General features: G+C 31.4%; 2 protein-coding genes across 3 annotated transcripts; both read left to right on the top strand.

Annotated features, from left to right (window-relative positions):
• Positions 1-5,695: 5,695 nt before the first annotated feature.
• On the top strand, positions 5,696-8,107 carry LOC105803206 (TOM1-like protein 2). 2 transcript variants are annotated; one of them, XM_012635244.2, is made up of 4 exons: positions 5,696-5,838; positions 5,996-6,550; positions 6,839-7,099; positions 7,525-8,107. In XM_012635244.2, the coding sequence occupies exons 2-4, from the start codon at positions 6,065-6,067 to the stop codon at positions 7,906-7,908; spliced, it is 1,131 nt and encodes a 376-aa protein (XP_012490698.1). In that variant the 5' UTR covers positions 5,696-5,838; positions 5,996-6,064; the 3' UTR covers positions 7,909-8,107. The 2 variants fall into 2 exon arrangements, with proteins under 2 accessions (XP_012490698.1, XP_012490697.1); XM_012635243.2 differs by having other exon boundaries at positions 5,751-6,550.
• A 147-nt stretch (positions 8,108-8,254) lies between these two features.
• LOC105803205 (patellin-4) lies at positions 8,255-10,529 on the top strand. The gene is made up of 4 exons (XM_012635242.2): positions 8,255-9,513; positions 9,647-9,771; positions 9,852-9,993; positions 10,083-10,529. The coding sequence occupies exons 1-4, from the start codon at positions 8,644-8,646 to the stop codon at positions 10,356-10,358; spliced, it is 1,413 nt and encodes a 470-aa protein (XP_012490696.1). The 5' UTR covers positions 8,255-8,643; the 3' UTR covers positions 10,359-10,529.
• The last annotated feature ends 14,606 nt before the right edge of the window (positions 10,530-25,135 follow it).

A 25,135-nucleotide genomic window follows, 5' to 3' on the forward strand; every position in this document is an offset into this window, starting at 1 on the left:
ATTAAAATTATTTTGTTAAATTCAAGTTCATTGCAACGTCATTTTTAAGTTATATTGCTACCAAGTGATTTTTAATTTTAAAATGTCACACCAACTAATTTGATAAAAGATTTAACTGTGTTAGTAATTTAATATATACTTTAAAATTTGAAAACTAGAAGAATTAAATTGTATGAAATAAAGATATAGAGAATAAAGTTTAAAATTTTGAAAAGAGCACATACAACTGTAACATATTTTAACTTTATAATAAACCATTAATAAAGACTTGCTTACACAGTAATAACTCTACTTTATGTTCCATCAATCTCTCTACTTCATTCTATTTACCTGTCAATATATTAGATATGTTATAGAGATTACTATTATACACTTATAATAACATTTAACACAATTATAAGAGATTTAAATTATATTTTAATTTCTCAAATTTCAAATTTATAATATATTAATAATATTATTAATTTGTGAGATTTAGTCAATATCTTTATTAAGATTTACAAATGTTGTTTCATTTATTAAATATTATTTTATTTAATTAAATTTGATTAATATATTTTATATAATTTTAAATATTTTATTACAATAATAACTTAATTAAAGTTTATTATATTTATTTTATTCAGAAAAACAATTAATTTTACACAAATTTGAGACAATAGGTTATTATAAAACCTAACTCATTAAAGAGTATTAATGTTATAAGTGAAATTTTGTTATAGATATCTCAACTAATTTCATTCTTCGTAGTTATTATTGATGTTATAGATGAAAAGTTGTTATAGAAGATAAAATATAAAATATAAAAATTCAATTTTACAGCAAACTTAACTATTATAATGAAGAGTAATTATACAATTAGTCGCCCCATTATTAGCGTGTTTTTGTTTTGGTCATTAAACTATAAAAGTTCTAATTTTGTCACCGATGTTTTAGATTGATTATATTTTGGTCGCTTTCCGTTAAATGGTTAATGGAAATAATGATGTGGCTTTTTCTAATTGGTATAGGAACACATCTAGTCATCAATACTTACACATTCTATTAATTTGATCATAATTCTAAATAATTTAATAAATTTAACCCTCCACATTTATAAATTCTATCAATTTGATCATCAAACACATTTTATGTATTATGAAAAAGTACAAAATATAATATTATTTATTTATATTTTGAGGAAATTGTACCCATAGTAGATATAAATAATATAGTACTTCATCAAATATATATATATACATGTAATCTCTCCAATCTTTAAAGTTCGTATCCTATTTAAGTTTAGGTATTGTTAACATTAGAATTGATATTTATACATGTAAAAGAACTAATGCATCCGGTATGTACCTATGTTAATAATTTCTTTCTGTAGCTTGGCATTATGGAACTCCACCATAAAATTACATGTAATATGACGAATGTAGTAAGTTGGGTAAGCATTGGGAGGGCTTCTTTGAACTCCAAAAAGCCTTATTGTTGCACTAATTGATTTGGCTCGATCAAATATCAAGCATATATACGCTCCTTAATAACATATCGTCTTAAGTTTGTAAGAAAAAAAATGTCAGGACTTCATGTTATTTTTCTCCATGATCGCAAATGTTATCAGAATGGTGTTTCAATTTGTGTCTTAAGCAACAACAATTAGAAAGATTGCATATACTTACCTTACATCCAAGTCCCGTTTATTTGGACAACAAGCTTACAATTGGTCACGCTTTATGTCCAATATAATCTGTCGAGTATTTTTGTGCCCTTAACTAGTTGACTAGATGGATCATATCCATCGAAGGTTTGCAATTCCACCACGACACCTAGTGTAAATTGTTGCATTGTTGCTAACCATGACTGCAACTCGTTATAAGAATTGTCCCAATTTTCATATAATCAATAAATGGCCTTTTGTTTTGCATACCAAGCTTTATGATAACTGACAGTGTAATTATATTGAGATTGCATGTCAGCGATTGGAACAACAACTGGAATAGTCGGGCTTGCCTTCACCAACGGCATAATGTAATTGCAAATTAAGTCTAAATCTAATTTTCGGTGATCTTGTGAAAGTCAAGAAAAAGTGCAAGTGTGTGATCCATTCCATTTTCGGATCTCCCAAATTTGTGTCCTCTTCCTTAACACAACCCTAACTCTCCAATTATACCCATTATTGTACTTCCAGCACTTGCCCAACACACAAAGTCGGTGAAGATACCTCAATTTTATAATCAACACAAGCTTTGATGTTGTAGTGTTTGATGGCTGCCACAACTGCATACGTTAATGGAAATTATGCCTCTACATATAGATATTCGCAATTTGTAGCTGAACTCATCATATAACTTAGCACTATGCCGGGATATTCTGGAAATTTCAAGGCCTCGATTTCATTTATGTTAATGTTGTGCGTATGGGATGGAGGTCCATGGAGATGAAGAATGATACGATCTCTTTAAGCTTCTAGCAAGTTTGCAGCAGTATTGTCGTTGGCATTATTGTCAAAATCATCATCTTCTTCTTATTCTTTTTCTTCTTCCCCCTCCTCCTCTTTATTAATGTTGGCATTGGGAACACCTTTAATTTGAAGATCACTGAAGTCATTAATATATTCTTCTTCGTTTAAAAATTTGTATTGCTCGTCATCCATGTTCGAATTAATAAGCATCAACGATTTTTATGGTGCAACATATTGGTACAAATCGTCCAAAGCTTCGTTTGGGTCAGGATCCAACCCTTATATAAACGATCATCTTCCCATTGGCGCATATGACAACTTTGTATACAGGTTCCCCCCTCATATAGTTCACATATAGTTGGAGAAATATTAATGACAAGCATGGATGAACTTGGAATATCACCTACTCCACAATCTTGCTCAGCATCATACAATTCAGCTACAACTTTGTTGCATCATTTTCCGTTGAAAAATGGGTTGATATCATAGTCTCAACATCGTCATCATCATAAAGTTCAAGCGTGTTATAAATGAGTGGCTTAAATGACATTTTAAATCTATGCACCAGTCTAAACAATATCCTCCTACATTGAGCTATGATTTTTTAATTGATCCTTGACATTAATTCATCAAGTTTGACAGTTGTATTGAAACATATACGTATTTGATGTCTTGATTGAAAAATAACAATGACTTCAATTTCATGAATTTCTTTATTATAATAGACTGTTTACAAAGAATTATTTATCCATATTTGAACCTTAAACTTGCAAAAAAAAAAGCAATAAATTAATATATATTAACAATACTTAGGGTCCTTTTGGATGGGCGGTGCGTTTACCTGCTGTTGGTGTAAAAACAATGGTGGCAGTGATACTATATACTTTAGCGATATTGTAGTGTGAAATAAAAAGAAAGTTAACACACTGCACTAAAGGTAAACACATATCCATAAAGGCCCTTAATATAATATAATATAATATAATATAATTTTTTATTTCATAAAAAAATAACAATACTTATTTAATATTCTGAAAGTTAAATAAATACTTAAAAAATAAAATCAGGATTGTAAAAGTAGGTGCAGTAGTGTTGTGGACCCCAAATAATTCAGAACTCTCTATATGTTTTGAAGTGGAGTAGAGGAGGGTTTATACAACTTAGGGGTAGATTTTAAAGGGTGAAGCGGAAATAAGTAGGAGTGAGCATTTGGTCGAGTCAAGTCGAATTAAGTTAAAAAAATTTGAGTTTGTCGAGTTGATGAATCCTATTTTAAGAACCAAACTCAATTTGAAAATTTTTCGAATTGAGTCGAAAAATTTCAAGTCAAGTCGAGTTGAGTTAACGAATCATATTATTTATACTCAATGTTGTATTTACATAGACTGATTATTTAACTAGTAGATGAAATACAAAATTATTTAACTACATAAGTAACGCTAACGGGTAAACATTTATCAAAACGACATAGTTTTGCCTTTTAATTTAATAGTTTTGACTTTTAACTTTAGAAAAGATAAATATTTATCAAAACGACGTAATTTTATATTTTCTTATTCAAATTTTGAATAACTCAAATTGTGTAATTTATATTCGAGTTAAACTAAAAATTGATTTTTTTATTCGAGTTGATCCGAATAATTCAATTAACTCAAATACCTTAAACTATTTAATTTAAAATTTAAAATTTTTATCAACTTTTTTGAATCAAATCGAATTTTACTCTGCCGCTTAAAGTTATTTTTTTAGACCCACCAGTATTGATTGAGCCAATACTGTTACATTAAACTTAAAATAGATATTGGCTGGTCGATTTTACGGTCCCAACATTTCACCATTAAAAGCCTAAAACCGACTACTTAATAGTCGCTTATCTGACATGGCAGTAAGTCGACTAATGAGTAGTCCATTTAGGTTTATGGTACATGTGATTGATGATTCAATAATTAATTTAGGGTGTTACTATGCAAACTACTTTATCATATACTTGTTTATGGGGTAGGTTAGTCGCTTAAGTCCGAAGGCTCACAAAAAATTTGAGAGGATTTAAAAAAAATATTACATTTAATAAATAAAATTTTTTTTCGAATTGAGTCGAAAAATTTCAAGTCAAGTCGAGTTTAGTTAACGAATCATATTATTTATACTCAATGTTGTGTTTACATAGACTGATTATTTAACTAGTAGATGAAATACAAAATTATTTAACTACATAAGTAACGCTAACGAGTAAACATTTATCAAAACGACATAGTTTTGCCTTTTAATTTAATAGTTTTGACTTTTAACTTTAGAAAAGATAAATATTTATGAAAACGACGTAATTTTATATTTTCTTATTCAAATTTTCGAATAACTCAAATTGTGTAATTTATATTCGAGTTAAACTAAAAAATTGATTTTTATTCGAGTTGATCCGAATAATTCAATTAACTCAAATACCTTAAACTATTTAATTTAAAATTTAAAATTTTATCAACTTTTAAAATCAAATCGAATTTTACTCTGCCGCTTAAAGTTATTTTTTTAGACCCACTAGTATTGATTGAGCCAATACTGTTACATTAAACTTAAAATAGATATTGGCTGGTCGATTTTAAGGTCCCAACATTTCACCATTAAAAGCCTAAAACCGACTACTTAACAGTCGCTTATCTGACATGGCAGTAAGTCGACTAATGAGTAGTTCATTTAGGTTTATGGTACATGTGATCGATGATTCAATAATTAATTTAGGGTGTTACTATGCAAACTACTTTATCATATACTTGTTTATGGGGTAGGCTAGTCGCTTAAGTCCGAAGGCTCACAAAAAATTTGAGAGGATTTAAAAAAAATATTACATTTAATAAATAAAAAAATTAAGCCTATTTAAAATATAGTAGCCTGACTTGTTTTTAATTTTATAATATTTTATATTATATAATTTATAATACATAAAAATTAAATCCATAATAATATTATATATTATTATAATATAACATTAAAAAAATGTTAATGTAAATATATAAAAAAATTAATAAATAAAAATATATAAAAGTTTTAAAATAATATAAAGAATTCAACTTAAATTTAACATTATATCTAGGCTCAGCACAAATTCAGCCTACCGAACACCTCTACCCCACCAATATCTTTGAATTTAAAAAAAAAAAAGAAAATCAATATATTCATACAAGTTTCCTAAATAAACAATGGAAAAAACCTGACACACGTGAGCCGATGTACGACTTATTTGAAAAGGACCCATCCTAGCGGGCCCAGGAAACACAAGGTCGCTAGACGAGACACGCGTATCTTAGACTCGGACGATTCTCCTCCTCATCGTCTCTCTCTCTCTCTCTTTTCGCTAAGCAAATGACCGATTCCAACTCAGTCCCTCTCTTACCGTAACTCAGCTCTCAGATATTCTCTTTTTCTTTTTATTTAATGTTTATGCTACGATGTTTTCAAGTTGCCCATTTTCTCTATCGTCTCTGCTTATAAACAACGTCGTGCTTTACTTGGGGCAAATTTTTTTAACCTAGTCGATTTATTTCAATTTAGGGTATTTTTCTTCGTTTAGCTTCAAATCAAGTGGAGATCTGGTTTGGTTAGTAACGCAAACAAGGAGGTATGGATAAAGCGAAACTCTCTGAATGGGGCGAGAAACTGAGAACGGGTGGAGCTCAAATGAGTAGAATGGTTAGTGGGAAAATGAAGGAAATTCTTCAAGGCCCCACATCCGAGTGGAAAGTCGTCGATGAGGCCACTTCTGAGACATTAGAAGAACCCAACTGGGGATTGAACATGAAGATATGTGCTATGATCAACAGCGAAGAGTTCAATGGGACCGAAATTGTTAGGGCCATCAAGAAGAAGATTTCGGGCAAAAACGCCGTCACCCAATGGTTGAGCCTCGATTTGTTGGAAGCTTGTACCACCAATTGCGAGAAGGTAGCTTCCGAGGTGGCTTCCGAGAAAGTTTTGGAAGAGATGATGAAGATGATTGAGAATCCCAACACTGATCACGGGAATAGAGGAAGGGCCTTGCAGTTGATTCGTGCTTGGGGACAATCTCAGGATCTTGCTTACCTCCCTGTGTTTCACCAAACTTATGAGGTAAAAAGAAAAAAACAAATTTTCACTTTGATTTCGTGTTCTTCTTACGTTTCCGTGTTTCATGTTATGTTGGTTTAGGCAGTGTTTTGATGTCAATCAATGGGCAATAGCATTTGTAGTTTCTTCATTGTAATCTATCATCCTATATCATTGTAATCTATCAACATACTGATTTATGATTATGCCTAGGAAAATTCTATGGGTGTTTTTTCAAAAATATGTTTAGCAACAATGAAACCTGTCGTTAGTTTTTGTTTTAACTTTTTCTCCTATCTTGACATAAAGCAGAGCTTGAAAGAAAGGAGTACACATGTACCAGTAGGTAACGGGAAATCAGGCCCTTTGCAGTATTCCTTGGAGTCTTGTATGAGATTGCCTCCCTCTGAAGATTATCCTGTCAATGACCCAGAATTGCATGCCAGTGATTTTGCCTACAACTATGGGAATCTTTCTGTTGAGCAAAAGAAGGGAGTTTTCGAAGTAACTCGGAACAGCCTTGAGGTGCTTTCTAGCATGTTGGTTAAGGAAACCGAGCCGAAACCCACAATGGTAATTAATCTGTTTTTAGCTGAAAACATGATTTAACTGTATGTACTTTGTTTTCTGTATTTCAGACCTTGCTGCAAATCCACCCATATATATTATGTAGTCATTTGAAACTAGAACATTTATTGTTACTTCAATTGGCGATTTTATTTCCTTAATTCATTTAACTTTTACCTGATCTAGTGCCTTTGATCCTTTGGCATGCCAGGAAATGAAATGTTACTGCAATTTAGTTTTTATTATATTTTTCAGAATGCTATTATTATCTGCATCATGAAGCTTGTTGTTCTTCCAATGTAATTTTTCCGCATAATATCTTCCAAGTCGAGGAATCTATTAAATGCATTCTTCCGGAATGCAAACCCTTTTCCAAATTGGAATGATATAACAAATGAAAAAAAAAAACTGAGAAAAGTTTTTGGTTGCAGGACGAGTTGACAAAGAGCATGTTGGAGAAGTGCAAGCAATCCCAGCCTGTTATTCAGATGATCATAGAAGGCACTACTGATGATGATGGAATTCTCTTCGAGGCACTGAATCTGAATGATGAGCTTCAACAGGTCATCTCCAAATTCGAGGAACTGGAAGCCGGCTCAATGTCTGGAAGACAGCATACTGAAAACTCTGGCACCACTGCAGCTAATGCCACTGTTCCAGTTGAGACCTGTAACGAAAATACGATCAGTGATTCCCCTTCAACACATGATGAAACCAAGACAACAGCTTCTCCCTCGACCCATAAAGAAACCAAGATAAGTGCTTCCGACAAAGTAGACACTTATGAACCAGCAGTAACAATAAAACACGATTGAGAATTAAGGAGTTTAGAGCGTTTCCTTGGTTTTAATTTCCAATGCACGACTTTTGTGCTGGTAACTTTATGGTTGACTTATTGTAAGTATTGAATAAGATTACGTAGTAGTCCAGTCCCAATGCATACTAGTTTATCAGGTCGTGTAATTTACATGCTTTCTAATATAAAAACATATATAAAGTTCGTATTGGATTGCATTTGTCATTGTTTTTATTTCATTACCCTCAAAACACAAACATAGGCACACTTGCACTGCATTTATTATTACTGGATAAGGGTGTATCATGGGCGTTTTTAACTTTATGTATATGTATGGGCATGTCTTGTTTCAATTTCATCCGCAAATGCTATATATAATTATGGTTTTTGATAAATTTACTTATTATGTTCAATTGTTGTTCAACTGTTATCTATATTGTGGCATACAAAATCCCCATTTCTTTTTCTAACAAAACAATCACTCTATTAAACAAGTCATGTTAATTGGTCCAAAAGAGACAACATTTTTTTTATACCCAAAAAGAACCTATTTCAAGCGTGTGCAAACCTGGCAATCAAACAAATGGGCTCATGCTTTTTCTCTCGCCCTAAATTTGGCGCCTGTTAATCAGCTGTTACCACATCTCTCTATTTATCCCTCTTCAATGAATCTCTTAACCTTTAGGGATTCAGTTTCCATCCAGATTCCGAATATTCTTTCAAGGAATAGCCCCTAACCAGAAGAACGTTAGAAATGGGGAAGAAAAGAGAAAACATCAACAAAGCAAAAGAAAGTGGCAAGGTTCAGGATCAAAACATGGCTAATCTATTTGATTATGAGATTGCCCTCCAAGTTCAAGAGGGCCATGAGAAAGGGTGTCCAAGTCAAACCAACTCCGACCAAGAAACCGATGAGGAAACCTTTGAAGAACCTCCATCCGTTAGAGAAGATAGACTGAATGTTGCAATGAGAATGAAGGAAAGGAAATTCAAGGCCTTGGTTGAATTTAGGTGCCGAGTTGAAGATGCGATTCTTGGGGATTATCTCTTTGGGAAACCAAGCAACAAAGTTGGTGGAGAAGACAACGCAAAGGCCATTGAACAACTGAAAGAGATTACACTTTGGGGTGTACCATTGATGCCAAGCAAACGCCATGGAGGAACCGACATTGTGCTGTTGAAATTCTTGGAAGCAAAAGATTACAAGGTGCTTGAGGCCTTGGAGATGCTTCAGAGGACGTTAAAATGGCGGAAGGAATTCAAAGCCGATGAAATCCTGGAAGAAATTCTGGTTCCTGGTTTCGAAAACTTGACTTATCAAAACAGTAGAGACAAGGACGGTCACCCTGTGTATTACAACGTATACGGTGCCTTGAAAGACCAGCAAACCCAATATAGAATACTTGGTTCAGAAGAGAAGCGCGAAAAGTTCTTGAGATGGAGAGTTCAATACATGGAGAAGGCTATCAAGGAAATCAGGTTTCAACCCGGTGGAACCAACTCCATTGTTCAGATCATAGATATGAAGCATGCACAAGGGCCTACCACAAAGGAACTTCGTTCTGTTTGTCGAAAATCTTGGAAGTTGTTTCAAGATCATTATCCTCACCTCATCCATCTAAATGTAAAACCACATAATACATACATACGTACATACATACATACATACATACATACATACATACGTACGTACGTACGTACGTACGTTTTGATTAATTGATCATTGCTCCATATCTTAACCATTGAGATAATTGCAGATAATCATAAATGTTCCCTTGTGGTATTATATCTCCCATACGTTTTCTTCCCGGCTGAAAACTCAGAGAAAGAAAAGCAAGATTGTTATTGCCAGACCAGGGAAAGTTACTTCCACTCTTCTCAAGTAAGAAATCTTATAATCTATTCAGTAACAAATATTTACAGCTTGTTTCTCCTTTTAATCCATCTTTGTCTGGAAACTAGGTTTATACCCCCAGAAAACCTTCCAGTTGAATATGGAGGTTTCAAAAGAGATAACGACGACGACTTTTCCCCAGAAGACAAGGTTTCAGAGGTTACGGTTAGAGCAAATGCATTTGAGCACATCCGAATTCCAGCTCCTCAGGTACAAATACAATGACCCAAACCCTCCAATATACCAAAAAAAACCCAGCTAGAAAAAACTAACCAATGTATGTATGTGATTTATATCAGGCTGGAGTGACAATGGTTTGGGATTTAACAGTGGTGGGATCATGTGATGTATCCTACAAGGAAGAGTTCATTCCAGACGATGAAGGGTCGTACAAAGTGCTGCTCCAAAACGAGAAGGAAAAGAAGAAAGGAGAGGGTGTTAGGAATTCATTTTATATTAGTGAACCAGGGAAGATAGTTATAACCTTTGATAACCCCTTGCTCAAGAAGAAGAAGGTTCTCTATAGATATAAAACCAAACCCACTGTTCCCATCTACGTCTTAAATAAGAAATAGGATAGGATTGTGTAGTGAATTAATGTTCTTGGTACGTTATTTTTTTTTTTTTTTCATTTCACCTAATACTATCCTTGACTTGACAGATGATCGATAATTATTTGCATAGAGTCTCCCCCAACTTCCCTTTTGTAAACTGTTGCGTCTAACTTTGTAACATGTTGTACCGATATTAATGGCTTGTGGTTAATTAATAGCTATATTTGATGTCTGTCATATGAAGACATGATTGAGGGCAGAGTGAATATGATCCTTTATAGATTAAAACCAGATGAGGTTTTAGTAGCTGTATTGCTTTCCAGCGCTGGCATTAAAGGTCTGATAATAGTAGATTATAGCATCAAGGTGTTCGCGTCCGGAGCGTTCTCTTTTTTGAGGTTTTCTTGTTGACTTTTGACATGTTTGATTTTTTCCCGAACACCAGAACTACCAACAGTTTCAACTATTCCGTAATCTTCAAATTTTTTATTGGTTTTTTGTCAAATATTTATTTTTTTACTTGTGAATTACTGATTCATTTTTAAAAAATATATACTAGTTTTAAACTATAAACAATATTTTAAAATGATAAAAATCCTTGGCAAAGCATTTATACCGTAACTACAAAGTCTACGGTGATGATTGTTCATTTTTTAATGGTATAATTGGAAGTTTGAACCCTATTCATGAAAATGGTGGGTATAATTTTTTTTTTATTCCGGTTTGCCACACATCAATATTATTATTTTCAGGGTAAATTATACTCGATGTCACTAAATTATTAATAAAATATGTTTTGGTCACTCAACTTTAAAAAGTTACAAAATGATCTTTTAACTATTCAATTATTTAAGTCATCGAGCTGTTAAAATCATTACTGTATGGCCTTCTTTGCTCACACCGTTTTCACTAATTAAATTCTCTCGCTTTCCTTCTCTTCTACAATTTAGTTTTTTTTTTCATGAAATAGATTTGAATATCATAACTCTGCAAACCAAAATCAAAATAGTTTTATTCTTCAATCTTCAACATTGATCGTCAGATTGACTTGGATTTATAATATGTTTCTCTACTTGTTGATGGCTATTGATCTACCATACAAATTGTTGCTTGGAGCTCGCAAGCCAAGCTTTTTTTAAATAAAAACTTAACAACCTAATGACTTAAACAAAAAACTTTCAAATGGTTTAATGACTTAAATGAAAGCTTTTGAATAATTCAATGATCATTTTATAACCTTTTAAAGTTAAGTGATTAAAATGTAAACTTACTAATATTTTAGTGACCATAAATATAATAATATTGATGTTTGGGAAACTAAAATAAAAAAAATATACCTGAAACGTGGACGAGAAGTAAAAATTATGTAGTTATTTTTACATATATTGATTTTAAAAATAAATAGTTAATTTATAATATTGATTTGAATGAACTAACCACGTTTTTTCTTCATTTTTACAATTTAAGAATGAAGAGGATCTAGTTTAAAAAAAATGAAGAGGAACAATAACTAAAAGTAGATATTTGGGTGAATTGCCCCAGAATGTCAAATTTTTTTTAATTTTGGATTAGGTCGATTTTGGAGAGAGAGAGAAGAAAAATACATCAATTCTTTTTCTCTCCACGATTTTCGTTTAAGATTTTTTAAGATTAGGGATAAAATAAATAGAATGTTAAAATTATTAGGCTTTCTTGAGAAGTTTTAGCATGAGTAGGGGCCGGTTTGGAGTGGTTAAAATTTGATCCTATGGGAAAAAAAGGGTTAATTTTAGAAATAATCATGTTTTGGTCTTTGAGAACCAAATTGTATAGAATGTAAATGTTTGGAGTAAATGTGTAAATATTGTAAATAAGAAATTAGATGCATTAAATTGAATAGAATGTGAAGTTGAGGCTAATAAATGGAATAAATTATATTATAGATCAAGATCAAGTTGATAATCATGGAAAAGGGAAGGTTGTGGATTAGCCCCTAAACAATTGATGTTTCTGCATTTTGGCCCTGGTAAGTTCGTACGGGTTAATTTTAATATATTTTTAAACATTTAATTACTTATGGATGAAAATATTAAAATGGCTTGGAAGTATTGAATTGTGGCAAGTGGAATGATTTGGAAAAGAAATCGTATTAAATGTTAATACATGATAAATATGTGAGCCGATAAACATAGGATAGGATACGCTTGGCATGTCAATAGGTCATAACGCACACTATACGGGATTTGGTTGATACTGAGATGATTATATTGGTTTTATTAATGTTTACTGAATATACCGAAGTTTAGCATTTGTTGTGAACTGTCGCATTATATTACAGTGCTTCAGGTGTGTTTCGGGGGCGGATGTAAAGCCTACGAGCTTGACACTTAATGCCGGGGTGTGCTTCAGAGGGATGTCAGCCTATGGCTTGATGCTTGGTGCCAAGTGTGTTCTTGTTTGGTTAGCTCATTTGAGCGATTTGGTGTGTTTGGTTGGTTAATCGTGTATCCAAATCCATTACGACGTTCATCGGGTATATTTAGTGTTATAACATAATTGATTGAATTGATTCATTCGTATACAAGTTTTTGATTCACTTGTGATTTTATTATGAATGACAGGGCTATGATTTATAACTTTTCTGTATTGATTAAGTTTATTCAGTAAGTTTATTATTATTTTTATTCTGTAGAACTTACTAAGCTTAAGTAAGCTTACTTGTGCTTATTTACTATTTTCTTGTAGATATGTACTTGTAGATACGGGTGATCGGATCAACTTCAAGATTCACACTATCCGAAAATCTATCGGTAGTTTTTGAATGCTCGTATTAGGTTATATTAGACCTGTCCACGGGCCGGGCGGCCCGGCCCGGCCCGACGGCCCGCTCGAAATATGGGAGGGTTCGGGTAAAAATATAGGCCCGGAATATGGGCTTGAGCAAAAAAACGAGGCCCGTTTAAAAAAAAGGCCGGGCCTCGGGCACCACTTTTTTGGCCCGGGCCCAGCTCGGCCCGAGTATAATAAATATATATTTTTTATTTTTATTTTTTAATTTTAAAATACTTTTAAAATATATTTTTTATTTTTTATTTTTAAAATAATTTTTTAATGTTTATTAAAAATGGGTAGGGCAGCTTATGATATTTTTTTCTGTAGGGCACAGGCAAAATTTCGAGCCCATATTTGGGTTTGTCGGCCCAGACCTAAGAGGCGGGCCAAAAATTTTTTCGGGCCCGGCCCATGGACTGGTCTAGGTTATATGGCTTGTAATAGGTTAAATGAATTTATGTGGATATTTTGTGAAGTTGTTAAACTTGAATGATGCTTGTCTTTAGATGTATTTTGGTACATGTGAATATGCTGTTGGTTTGGTATATATTTATGTTTGGAACTTGTTTGGTATATTTGGCATAAATTTTATGAAAGTGGGTGAATATGGCAATTTGACTTATAGATTGAAAGAGGTGGTATCTTGGTATGTATTGTTAAGGATGTTTGAGTACTTTAAAAGCAATTACTTTGGTTTGGAATGTTATTTTAGTTTGGATATTGAATTGTGGTGTCAATGAAGACACATTGGTTAGTCTTATAGATGTTTGAATAGGTTATTTTAATTGTCTATTGTAAGATAGGTGAACTTTGGCATGAATTGAACTTTTAAAGATGAGGTTTTACCATTTTAAAAACAAGTATTGATACTTTAGCATTTGGTATCGATATTTGACCATTTGAACAATTTTCTAACTAAACAGAATGCTAATTTGGTATCGATTTTTATTTGAGTATTGATACTTTTCATAAAATATTGGTACCTTAAAATAAGTATCGATACCATTGTTTTGCAAAGAAAACAATATTCAATTTTGGTATCGATTTTCAAAAGGTATCATTTCAATAATGATACCAACTACGGATTTTCAATATTTTCATTAAAACTTTAGAAATTTTGTAAACCTATCCTATTCTATGCTTGGATTTTACAATGAGGTGCTTTTAGAGTTTTAAAACTTATTATGCTTGATTATTTAGAATATCAATTATCAATAAGTAACTATTGTTTAGTAAGTGATTATTGGTTGTGGAATGTTACTATAGTATCTATTTACTCTGGTTTGGATATCGGGTCGGGTAAAGGGTATTACAAATAAGGTAAGAAAGTGACAAGTTTGTTAAACTATATAGCTAACTCATGTTCTATGGATCTCGATAAGATGGTTAATCTTGTAAGCTGAGTTGTATGAAGTTTTTGTTGCAAACAAAGTTAGTATGAAAATATTGACCTTATATAACCAAATATGATTTTTAAATTATCTTGGCCTTGGCAATTCAAGTTAGATTCGGGATGATTTCATTCTACATGTCATATTGAAGTATACTTGATATGAAGTGATGTTATTAATTTGGGCCTACTTTGTTGCAGCTTCTACATATATGTGAAATAAAAGTTAGAGAGACCAAAATGATGAGGACATCCCCCATTATCATTGAGGCAGTATGAGTTTCTTTTTTTGCATCAACAATTTTTTCATACTTGATTTCAAGCTTCTTAAGGTTTCTGAAGCTGATGTTGATTGTCTTTTCCCTTTCAATGTTCACAGTTTCAAACTCAGTAGATCTATTGCGTACGTGATAGAAAGGGTAAAATAACAGAAGGCAAGAAGGTATATGACTAACTAGTTAGTTTTTTTTGCACGCATTGCTGGTACATATGCTCATATCTTGTTTCAGGTGAAATTTGTGTATGAAATTAACTACATTAATTGAACTTTTGGATAAATTGGTGGGAGATATGTTAGTGTTGTGTTAATTATACCTTTGTTTTAAATGATTTTTGATCTTTAATTTACCATTTCGTGTGTGTATAGCATAGACATTGACTATGTGTTGATGAATTTGTGTTTTACTAGGATACAATTCACACTGTGTATTATGCCTGGTCCATGCAACAAGTGGATGTAGAAGAACTCAGAGAGGGTGCCCTCTACCTCATATGGAAGCTTAGAGAAATGCAACAAATCGGTGTACAAGCCCTCTTCTAGTGTTTTTTTTCTCTTAAAAGAGGGGAGGGGGTTTTACAAATGGATGTCGTAAAATGGTATTGATCTCGCCTGCTTTGATTATTATTATTTTTGCTTATCCTCTCTGGGTTTTGTAAGTAATTTTTTTCCAAGGAGAAATTTTTTCAATTATTTTGAGCAAATAAAATAATTTACTTGGCAATGACAGACTCGTTTATTTTAGTGTCAGATTTTGCCTTGGATTTTTTTAACACAGATCAATATATGATGGTACTAGATTCTGTGCCATTCAGTATGATAGAATGGATTAACCTGTTGGAACACTTGTACAACTTTATACCAACCGAATTAAAGCATTTTAGAAAAGTTGGAAAAATTGAGTCACGAATTTGCATGGATTGTTCTAAGACTAATATATATGATTTTAACTTTACGTCTCCCAGTGATCATCACCATTGAGGTATCTTGTGAACTAACATAGGGGTTGCGTAATATCCGAAGTGTAAAAATAAATGGTGGGGGGGAGGATGATTGGCGGTAGATCGAATGGCTAGATAAATTTACATACATAAAAATATGGTTCCAGTTTGTCCCATAAACATATTAAATAAGGGTTTAGATCAAATGGTTAGATAAATGCCTGAATCAGTTGGTTTATTCCCATAAATTAAATAAAACAGGGCTAGTTGTTAGCATAAGATCTAAGCCAGTCCCATAAAGTTGCAAGATGGATAAAATATGAATCATAGAGCAAATGGTAACAATACATAGATTCTAAGCCATCTGTCTTTTTTATAAAAAATACGCAATTTGAGCACTTGTTTTCCTACATTATTTACATTACCATTTCCCATATCTCCTACTCTCTCTTTTTTAATGTCTTGCTTGAAGATTAGGCTTCCTCTAGCCAAGAAAGTATGGAAGAGCTTTACTTCCAAACTTCAAACCAGACTACATAAACTTCACAAATCCAAAACTATCAAGAAACTCGACAATACTCATCTACAAACAACTATTTTGAAAACAACAAGGCCCTCACTTTTCTTGGGGCAACACCTCCGTAACAAGCGATGTTGTGTTCTTCTTTTTGGGTTCCAACACTACTACGTCTCCAAGAATAAAGCTACTGCAGCTATGCCTATTTACATTGATAAGCTTTTTAAATAGGCACCTCTCATCATATTGGTGGGGTATATTCCGCAGCAACCACCAGAGAAGAAAAAGAAGCTGGTTGACGAAACTGTTGCTGACCCAAGAACAAGCAAGGAACTAGAAAAGCAGGGAGATGATTTGTGTGATAGTCGATCACTAGTACTGGCATCGCTTATGATAAATGAAATTGATGCAAGGGACGAGCAATTTATTGCAAGTGTCCAAGCAGAAATAGAGCATCAGGAAATAATAGCACGTCATTTGTAATGCCTTGTTAGTTAGCTACCAGAGGCAAACCTACAAATACACCATTGGAATTCTTAGTCCTTAATGTCATTTTGGTAGTTGTTGCATAGGTGTTAGGTTGTAGTTGTTTAAATTCAATGGAGCTATATAAGGTTATCCAGCTTGCCAAAGAAAATATATCTTTTGCATGCATGTTATAGTCAGATTGATAGTTAAAACCTCAATCCTTAAATCCTTTCTTTATAATTATTTTTTTATTTTTTGAAAAAATTATAATTATAATTATTAATTTGAATAACTATAAATGTTCTAATAACCAAAATACGTCTAGAAAGAGCTCCGTTGAGCTTGACTTTGAGATCTTTCGACTTCATCCTTATCAATAAACCAAAGACTTTATCATTTTTTTTGGGTATATTACAATTAAGACGGCAATGTTACAATTTCGAGATAATGACGATTAATAAACAATGTTTGTATTGCTAATAATGCACGTTATTGTTTTTTTTATTGGCCCTTCCAAATCCGATTTCTTTGGTTAAGATCAAATATAATCAAAAATAGAAAATTCTAGTACCCTTTTTTTAGCTGAAAAGAACATAGGCATTTTTTTATTTTTATCAGGTATTTGGTTATTATTGTTACAACATAATAAGTTAAGGGTGGCTTGTAATGGCAGTTCACACCATAGGAGATATGAAGAATTGCTAAAGTGGAGGTGATTCATACCGTAGATAGTACAAAGAGCCATTACGAATGGTGGTTTCAAGGGGTCTTATGAGTTGAAAGAGCTTTTTGGGAGAGATTTGGCAAAACTTTGGTAGATTTATTTGAGCTTCCCTTCTTCTCGTGATGGAAATGGGTTTTATAGGAAAAATGAAGCTTTGGTGTAAGTCCCACTAGAATGACGCCCTATTATACATAGGGTGGTTATAGAGGTATAGGTGATTCATTAAGCTACAACAAGGTGCCTTGATAGTTGTATGCAAGAATGGGTATAACAATTACCCTTAGACAAAAGGTAGGTTACAAAGTGATTTGTCTTGAGTTGATTTATTGACGATACTTGTTATGGATCCCTAGCAAGGTTTGTCGATGGTTTTCACATGCATGAGAAGTAAACTCGGTGAAGTCGACCTAGAGAGGCAAAGTAAGACGCCTTGGAGGCAAATATTGTGTAGTGAACTTGAAGACTAGAACTTTAAAGGCAAGTTTGGTGAAACATACATAAAGACAAAATATGTAACAACCTACTTTTTAGTGGTACCGAAAATGCGGTCTCGAAACCTCATTTTCGTAAATTCAGTTCATAAGTATTAAATAATATAAAAATCTATTTAAGATTGGTCTAGTAATTTTGCTAAATTAATAATTAATTAAGGCTCAGGGACTAAATTATAAAAGTCCGGTCGTTATAGATTTCTAATTGGCAAAAGGCTTGAAGACTTAAATTGCAATTAGCCAAAGGTCCAAAATGATTGTTAAACCATTTTAAAGTTGAATTTAGTGGATGGTGATGTCAAAATCCACTAAGAATGATCAAGTTAGATTAAATTAATTTAAACCATGTTTATGTTAATTAAAATAGTTTAATTAAACCTTAATTAAACTATATAAGTTAAATTAGTGGATGAAAGGTTATCTTCTTTAACCATTTCATCTCTTTGTCGTCCGCTAAAGTGTGAAAAACTTCAAAAACAAGCTTGACATTCAGCCAACATTTAGGTGTGAAATTTAAGTTATTTACTTATAATTTTTATAAGATTGAGGTCATGGGAGCTTTATTTAGTTAGTCCATGTGCCGATTTGTAAAACTGTTAAAGTTTTGCAAATTTTCGATTGTTGATTTCTTGAAAAATTAGGCTTGAAGTTGATAGATTTTAAGCTTAGATTATAAAAAATGACTAGATTGTAAAGTTATTTAGCTTGTTAGTTAACTTTGTTACATTAGGGACCAAATTGAATAAATGTGAAACTTGTCATGAAATTAGGTTAGAATTAGAAAGTTTAAGGTTTCTAATGAGAATATAAAAACTCGAATTTTAATCCGAAGTTAGGAATTGAAAGTTATGGCTATCCTGAGTTTGGGGACTAAATTGAATAAAATGTGTTATGATATTTAGGGATATTTAAAATGAGTTCATATAGGTTCATTAATATCATGACATAATATGAAAAAATTTGGTACTAATGTAGACGGGTTAAGGGTGTTACAATTGATTAGTTATATAAAATAATTGTATAGATCAATACTTGGATCCAAGTGGAGCTAATAAAGGAAAAGCTAAAATTATGGATTAGTCCTGAAGTATCCATTCTTTTCACCTCGTTAAATAGGTAAGTTCATATGAAATTTACTATTTTATTTTATGTTATGTGTGATTTTGTATTAGATTCCATTTAGATATGTTTGTACAAAATTAGAACATTTGTGAATTTGGCATAAATAACTAGTATGGATTGAATTGAAAAGTTATATGATATTTGGTTATAATGAAATAGTATAGGGTAAAAATGTAAAATTTTGAATGTGTACAGAGCATGTAATTGAAACATGCGATTACATACAAGGTACAATATGAAATATAGATAATTACTGCAATGATATTGAAATTTGTGAAATTGATGCCCGAGTGAACTTAGAAAAAGGTTAGGATACGATTAACATGCCAATAAGTCTTATACACGCTTGTACAAGGATTATCACAAACTTTAACGAGATCCAATATTTGTTGCGGATTCTCGGGTATTATGTGACATAAGTTTAGCTTGGACGAGTAACCTGATGTGTTGTAATATAGGTTTAGCTCGGACGGGTAACCTGATTTATATATATATTTAGCTTAGACGAATAACTTGGTGTGGTATAGTTAACCCATGTATCCGAGTCCGTTTTACTATGGTTCATTGGGCAAAATCTTATAAAAGAAATTGGAAACTTGAAAAGAGGATGAAATGGAATTAGTAATCACATTGAATTGCCATTAAATGGACTTGATTGTAATTGGATACATTTATATATTGATTATGAAGAAAGATATTTGTATTGAATCATGTATGCTTGATATGGAATTGTGAATTGTGGATTGAATATTTCATTATAATGAATATGGGAGTGTATTGTGATTTGGTATGCTTAAGTCTCATGTAGTATTGATGATCTTGAACATTGTTATAAGCTCACTTTGTTGTTATTTGAATGTCTTGTACTAGCCAACATTATGCCAAATTAAAGTTGTGTTTATGCTTATATAAGAACAAGGTAAGCATGGTAAATTTATAATCGAATTTACTAAGCATTCTATATGCTTACTCTAGTCGTTTTCTTCCTTATAGATCATTACCTTGCGAACCTCTCGAGTCGGATTGACGAGAAGCTCACACTATCATCAAAACGATAGAGTTATGCTCATTTTGGTTAAAGTGTTGTGGCATGTATATATGATCAATATGTCACATGAATTGTGAACATAACATTTGTACCAAGAAGGTGGTTTTGGTAATGTTTGTGTATGCACTTGCTAATTTTTCATGTGACTAAGTTGATACTTGTTTTTGGATGTTAAGTTGATAAATGACTTATATGATGCATGTTTAGTTATGTTTGATATTAGTGAATAGGGTGATCATGAATTTGCATGATTTATTAAGTTATGAATTGAAAGGTGGGGTAGTTAAGGTGTGATAAGTTGGTATATAAGTTCAAACTTGGTATGTTTACGTGTAAAGGTGAGTTGGAACTCAATTGATGATTTTGTGGCAATCGACATATTCAATGCTTGATTGAAATGGTAAGTGATTTTATTGACATGAAATGGTATGGAATTGAGATGGTTTTTTTATGGTATAAAAGATGTACGAATCATTTAGATTGTGTTACAAATTATTGGATTGGAATCAAATGATATTTTTACCAAAAACAAGGGTCTCATCACGACTACCAACTACTATCGTCGCAACGTAAGCTGACAATGAGTGACGTCGCAACATCGATATACATGAAGTCGTGATGTGACTTACTGAGTTGGCGACGTCGCAATGTGGAGATTGTGGAGTCATCATCGATGGGTACTGATCCATATACTGATCGTCAAATCATGGTTTAGAGCTCGCTAGCAAATTTCAAAAAAAAACTTAACAACCTAATGACTTAAATCAGGGGTGAATTTTTTTAAAATTTTTGTCCTCCTATAAATATAAAAACCATAAATTAATATGTAGTGAAATTACACTTTGTCCCCCAAAATGAAAAATTTTCAATTCAGTTCTCTTATAATAAAGAAATTATAAATCAATATATAGTAAAATTGCACTTTAGCCTCCCTAAAAATAAAAAATTTATGTTTAGTTCCTTAAAAATAATGAAATTATAAATTAATACATAATAAAATTATATTTTGATCTATGAGAAAATTATAATTAAATACCAACCCTGCTAAAATTTCTTTTGGATTCGTCCCTGTCTTAAATAAAATCTTTTAAATAGTTTAATAAACAAATTATTACTTTTTTTAGTGTAATTGCCTCATCATTTTTGCTACCAATTTCATTGCTTTATTTAAAATATAAATCATATTTGAATCACAAATTTTCAATCGAGTATTTGATTTAAGATAGATGCATCATATGTTGTGTAAAAGAGTAGTTAAATACTAATTCGTTTCTCTAGACAAATAAAAGAAACTATAATTTCTTGATCATCATTAAAATTCAATTATAATTTATACCTAAATTAAGTTTTTTCCTCACGTTGATACCTTCGTTTGTCAATCGTTAATCAACCACTGTCAATGATGATGTGGTCCAATCAACAAATGACATGTGAAAAGAACATCACACAAAGAATGTCACATTGTTATTTATGTCAAATAATTTCAAAAAAAATAGAAAAATAAATTTTTTTACAAAATAAAAAAATATAAAAAATAATCAATATATAATTAAAAATATTATATTAATATTAATATTACAAAATAAAAAATATATTTCTCTTTCCCACCGTCCCACTCCCCTCCCACCTCTCGACTCCTTACCCCCCACCATCGCTCTCCCCTACCATCCGATTGAATCAGTTTTCAATTCACATTGCTTAATCACTCTTTTAATTGATTCAAATACCCAAAGTACCAAAAAACCAAGAAAAGGAAACACAAAAAGATTCTAGAAGGTGCACCCAGAAAATCAAACAAACAAAGCTGAGCCCAAAAAATGTTAGTTAGGAAGATTAAAAGAAATGAGCTAGATCAAAGGCAAACTATATGGATTATTCTACAAATATGGATATGATTCAAGAAAATAATAGGAGATGAAAGCAACTCCTTAACCATGAGCTTTTCCAACTTGCCATTGTTGTTGGGTTTCTTGACTACTTTGGCTGGCATTAGGGAGAGCGAAAGTGGTGGTGGGAGGTGACTGCACCCCGACATGTGTGCACTGGGACTATAAATCAACACAAAAATAATTATAATCTAGCGGTGTACTGCAAGTGTGACAGGTCAGTCGTAATATTTATAAGTGTTACAATGGAACGCTTCGAGCATTTCAAGGATCAAACCCAAGAGATTATCAAATTGGTAAATGTGATTATTGTCAAATTGGTAAATGTGTTTATCAAGTTGATTACAAGTTAAGCAATTACTAATCTAATCGAATCATAAATTATTAGTGCAAGTTCAAATAAAATAATATTTGAGGTATATCTAAATTAACAAATAAAAATATCAAACTAACTTTCTTCTTTTTTACTAGAAACAATGCAAATGGATTGAAATGGTGGTTGAATGAGTCATAGATTACTAACTAAACTAATAAACCTATAATGATCATGTTGCTTGTTACTCCTAGCTAGGAAACTAAAAGATATCACCTAAATTCTCCTTTCGGTCTCATCATTTAGGCATATATATCTCGTCTCGATCTCACTATTCCGCACAAGTGTATCAAAGTCCTATACAATAGAGTCTCCTCTTAATCTCTTCAATCTAAATCTTCCACTAGAGGCATCAATTCTAGTGCAATATGCAATTTAATACACTTGAACAAACAACCAATCAAGGAATAGGTAATAGCTTAGTTAAGTAACCCACTAATCAATCAACTAATAAAATAATTCAACACATAATTAAACTTTAAATTCCACAAGCATTTTAACAAACACATAGTAGGCATAAAATATAAAATATAAGGATTGAGAAAATGCTCATTAGTAGAGAAACATTCGATGAAGCACAAGCATTTAATCCATCTCCATCCATAAGGTTCCAACAAAAATGAAGAAATAAAATACTACAAAAATAAAAAGAAAAGAAGATAAAAGAAAAAAATAAAAACCTAAGCTAAGAAATATAAGAAGTAAAGAACAAGTGTTTAACCAACAAAATCTATCTTCAAAAGCTTACAAAATAGCATTTATATGTCGGAAATGTGTCCATATTGTACTACACATGTAATTGTTTTCTATGTATTTGAACAATGAATAAATAAATTTCACATTTCACTGTTATATCTTTTGTATTTCTGTCTTTCATATAAAAGACAAAAACATTTATTAGCACTTGAAACTAAAAATCGATAAAAATATATAAAAGACACTTAAATTGTCTGAGAATAGGTTCTTCTAGTGTATTGGAGAGCCTAATTTGATGTATCAATTTATGGGAGATCAGGAGGAGCCGAGAGGGGACGATAAGGGTGAGGGAGAACGATGGCGGGGGAAAGGAAAATATTTTTTTAATATTAATATAATTATTTTTAATTATACATTTATTATTTATTTATAAATTATTTTTATTTCATTTTTCTATTTTTTGAAATTATTTGTGTTGCTTGGTGAATTGGATCACATCATCATTGACTAATAGTTGACAGAAAAAGGTACCAATATGGAAAAAAACTTACTTTAGGGACTAATTTTGACAAAAAGAAAAAAGAAAAGAGTTGAAGTAGTAAAATAAAAAGGGCCAAAATTTGATATTAAGCATAATGATTTTCACATGAATCAGGCTTTAAGGATTAGTACGGAGTTGGGCCCAAAAGATAAGACTCTTTAGTCTTTACCTTCAAATTCGAAACGAAGAAAAAGTAGTGCATTATCATGTGATTAATGACTCTCCCGTTTCCCAACGTTTTCAATGGATGAATATTAAATATTCAACAAATCTCAGCTCTGTCCTATGTCGCTTAATTCCCTTCTCACTTTGACTTTTTTGCATAATTTCGAGTGAATTTGTCTACTGTAAATTAATTGTTGGAAATTTTTTTCTACTAAAAATTTCATCCACTTATGTTATTAAAAGCTTGTTTTTATACATTAACACGAGATACATGTGTCACGTCACGTTATTTTATCAATCATCCTAGTTTTTAATAATATAAAAGAATATAATTTTTAACAAAAAAGACCGATTTGCTCTTTGATCTAATGTATAGGGATTAATTTGTCCATTTTTTTAGTTGAAAGGGCAAAATGCAATATGACACTTAGTACAAGGGCCTCCATTGTATTTTTACCCGTTCTTCTTGCTTAATTGCCACGCATCATTTTCATTCGGTTAAATTCTGCTATTAGTCCTTATACTTTGCAAAAGTTTTAGATTTAATTCATGTACTTTAATTTGATCGATTTTAGTTCTTATACTTTTCAAATTGGTCAATTTTAGTCCTTATAATTTTCAAAATTTGAAATTTTAGTCATGTTCCAAATAGTAGCACTTAAATTCGTTTGGTTAATTTTAATTATTGGTCCCATACTATACATACAATTGTAGATTTAGATCAAATTCTCCAATTGGATCCTTCTAAGTCGCTAAACTTTTCGAAATGGTCATTAATCCATTATTAGATTTTAGAAAGCAATATGTGGAAATAACAAGCTTACATGTTATTACACATATGATGATATGCATCATATTATATTTTTAATAAATGTGTTTTAATTACTTTTTAAATATTTTAGTTATTATTTAAAATTTTCCTTTAGTTATTTTATTTTTAATATTATTTTATTGATTCATAGTAAAATATAATAATTCTATTGATGTGATTATTTATTTATTATAAAATAATAGTATGAATATTAAATTGGTGCTACAAATTTTATTCTATGTCAAATAGGATAAATTGTGTATCTATAATTAAATGGGAAATAGAATTATATTTAATTATTTTTTGAAATTTTAATTTAATTTAATTTTTTTGTCAACACTTACTTTTTTGTTTTATTGTGTATTTATTTGGTCTTTACTAAATTATTAAATAGGTTTAATTTATGCATTATCAGTTAAATTTTAAGTGAAATTAGAATTGAAAATTATATTTAATAAAATAAAATCCTATTATTTTAAAATTATCTACATCTACATGATATTTCTCACTCCATATATTTGACACTTAATAAAATAA

This window comes from Gossypium raimondii, chromosome 11 (assembly GCF_025698545.1).
Source record: "Gossypium raimondii isolate GPD5lz chromosome 11, ASM2569854v1, whole genome shotgun sequence".
Classification (NCBI taxonomy): Eukaryota; Viridiplantae; Streptophyta; class Magnoliopsida; order Malvales; family Malvaceae; genus Gossypium; species Gossypium raimondii.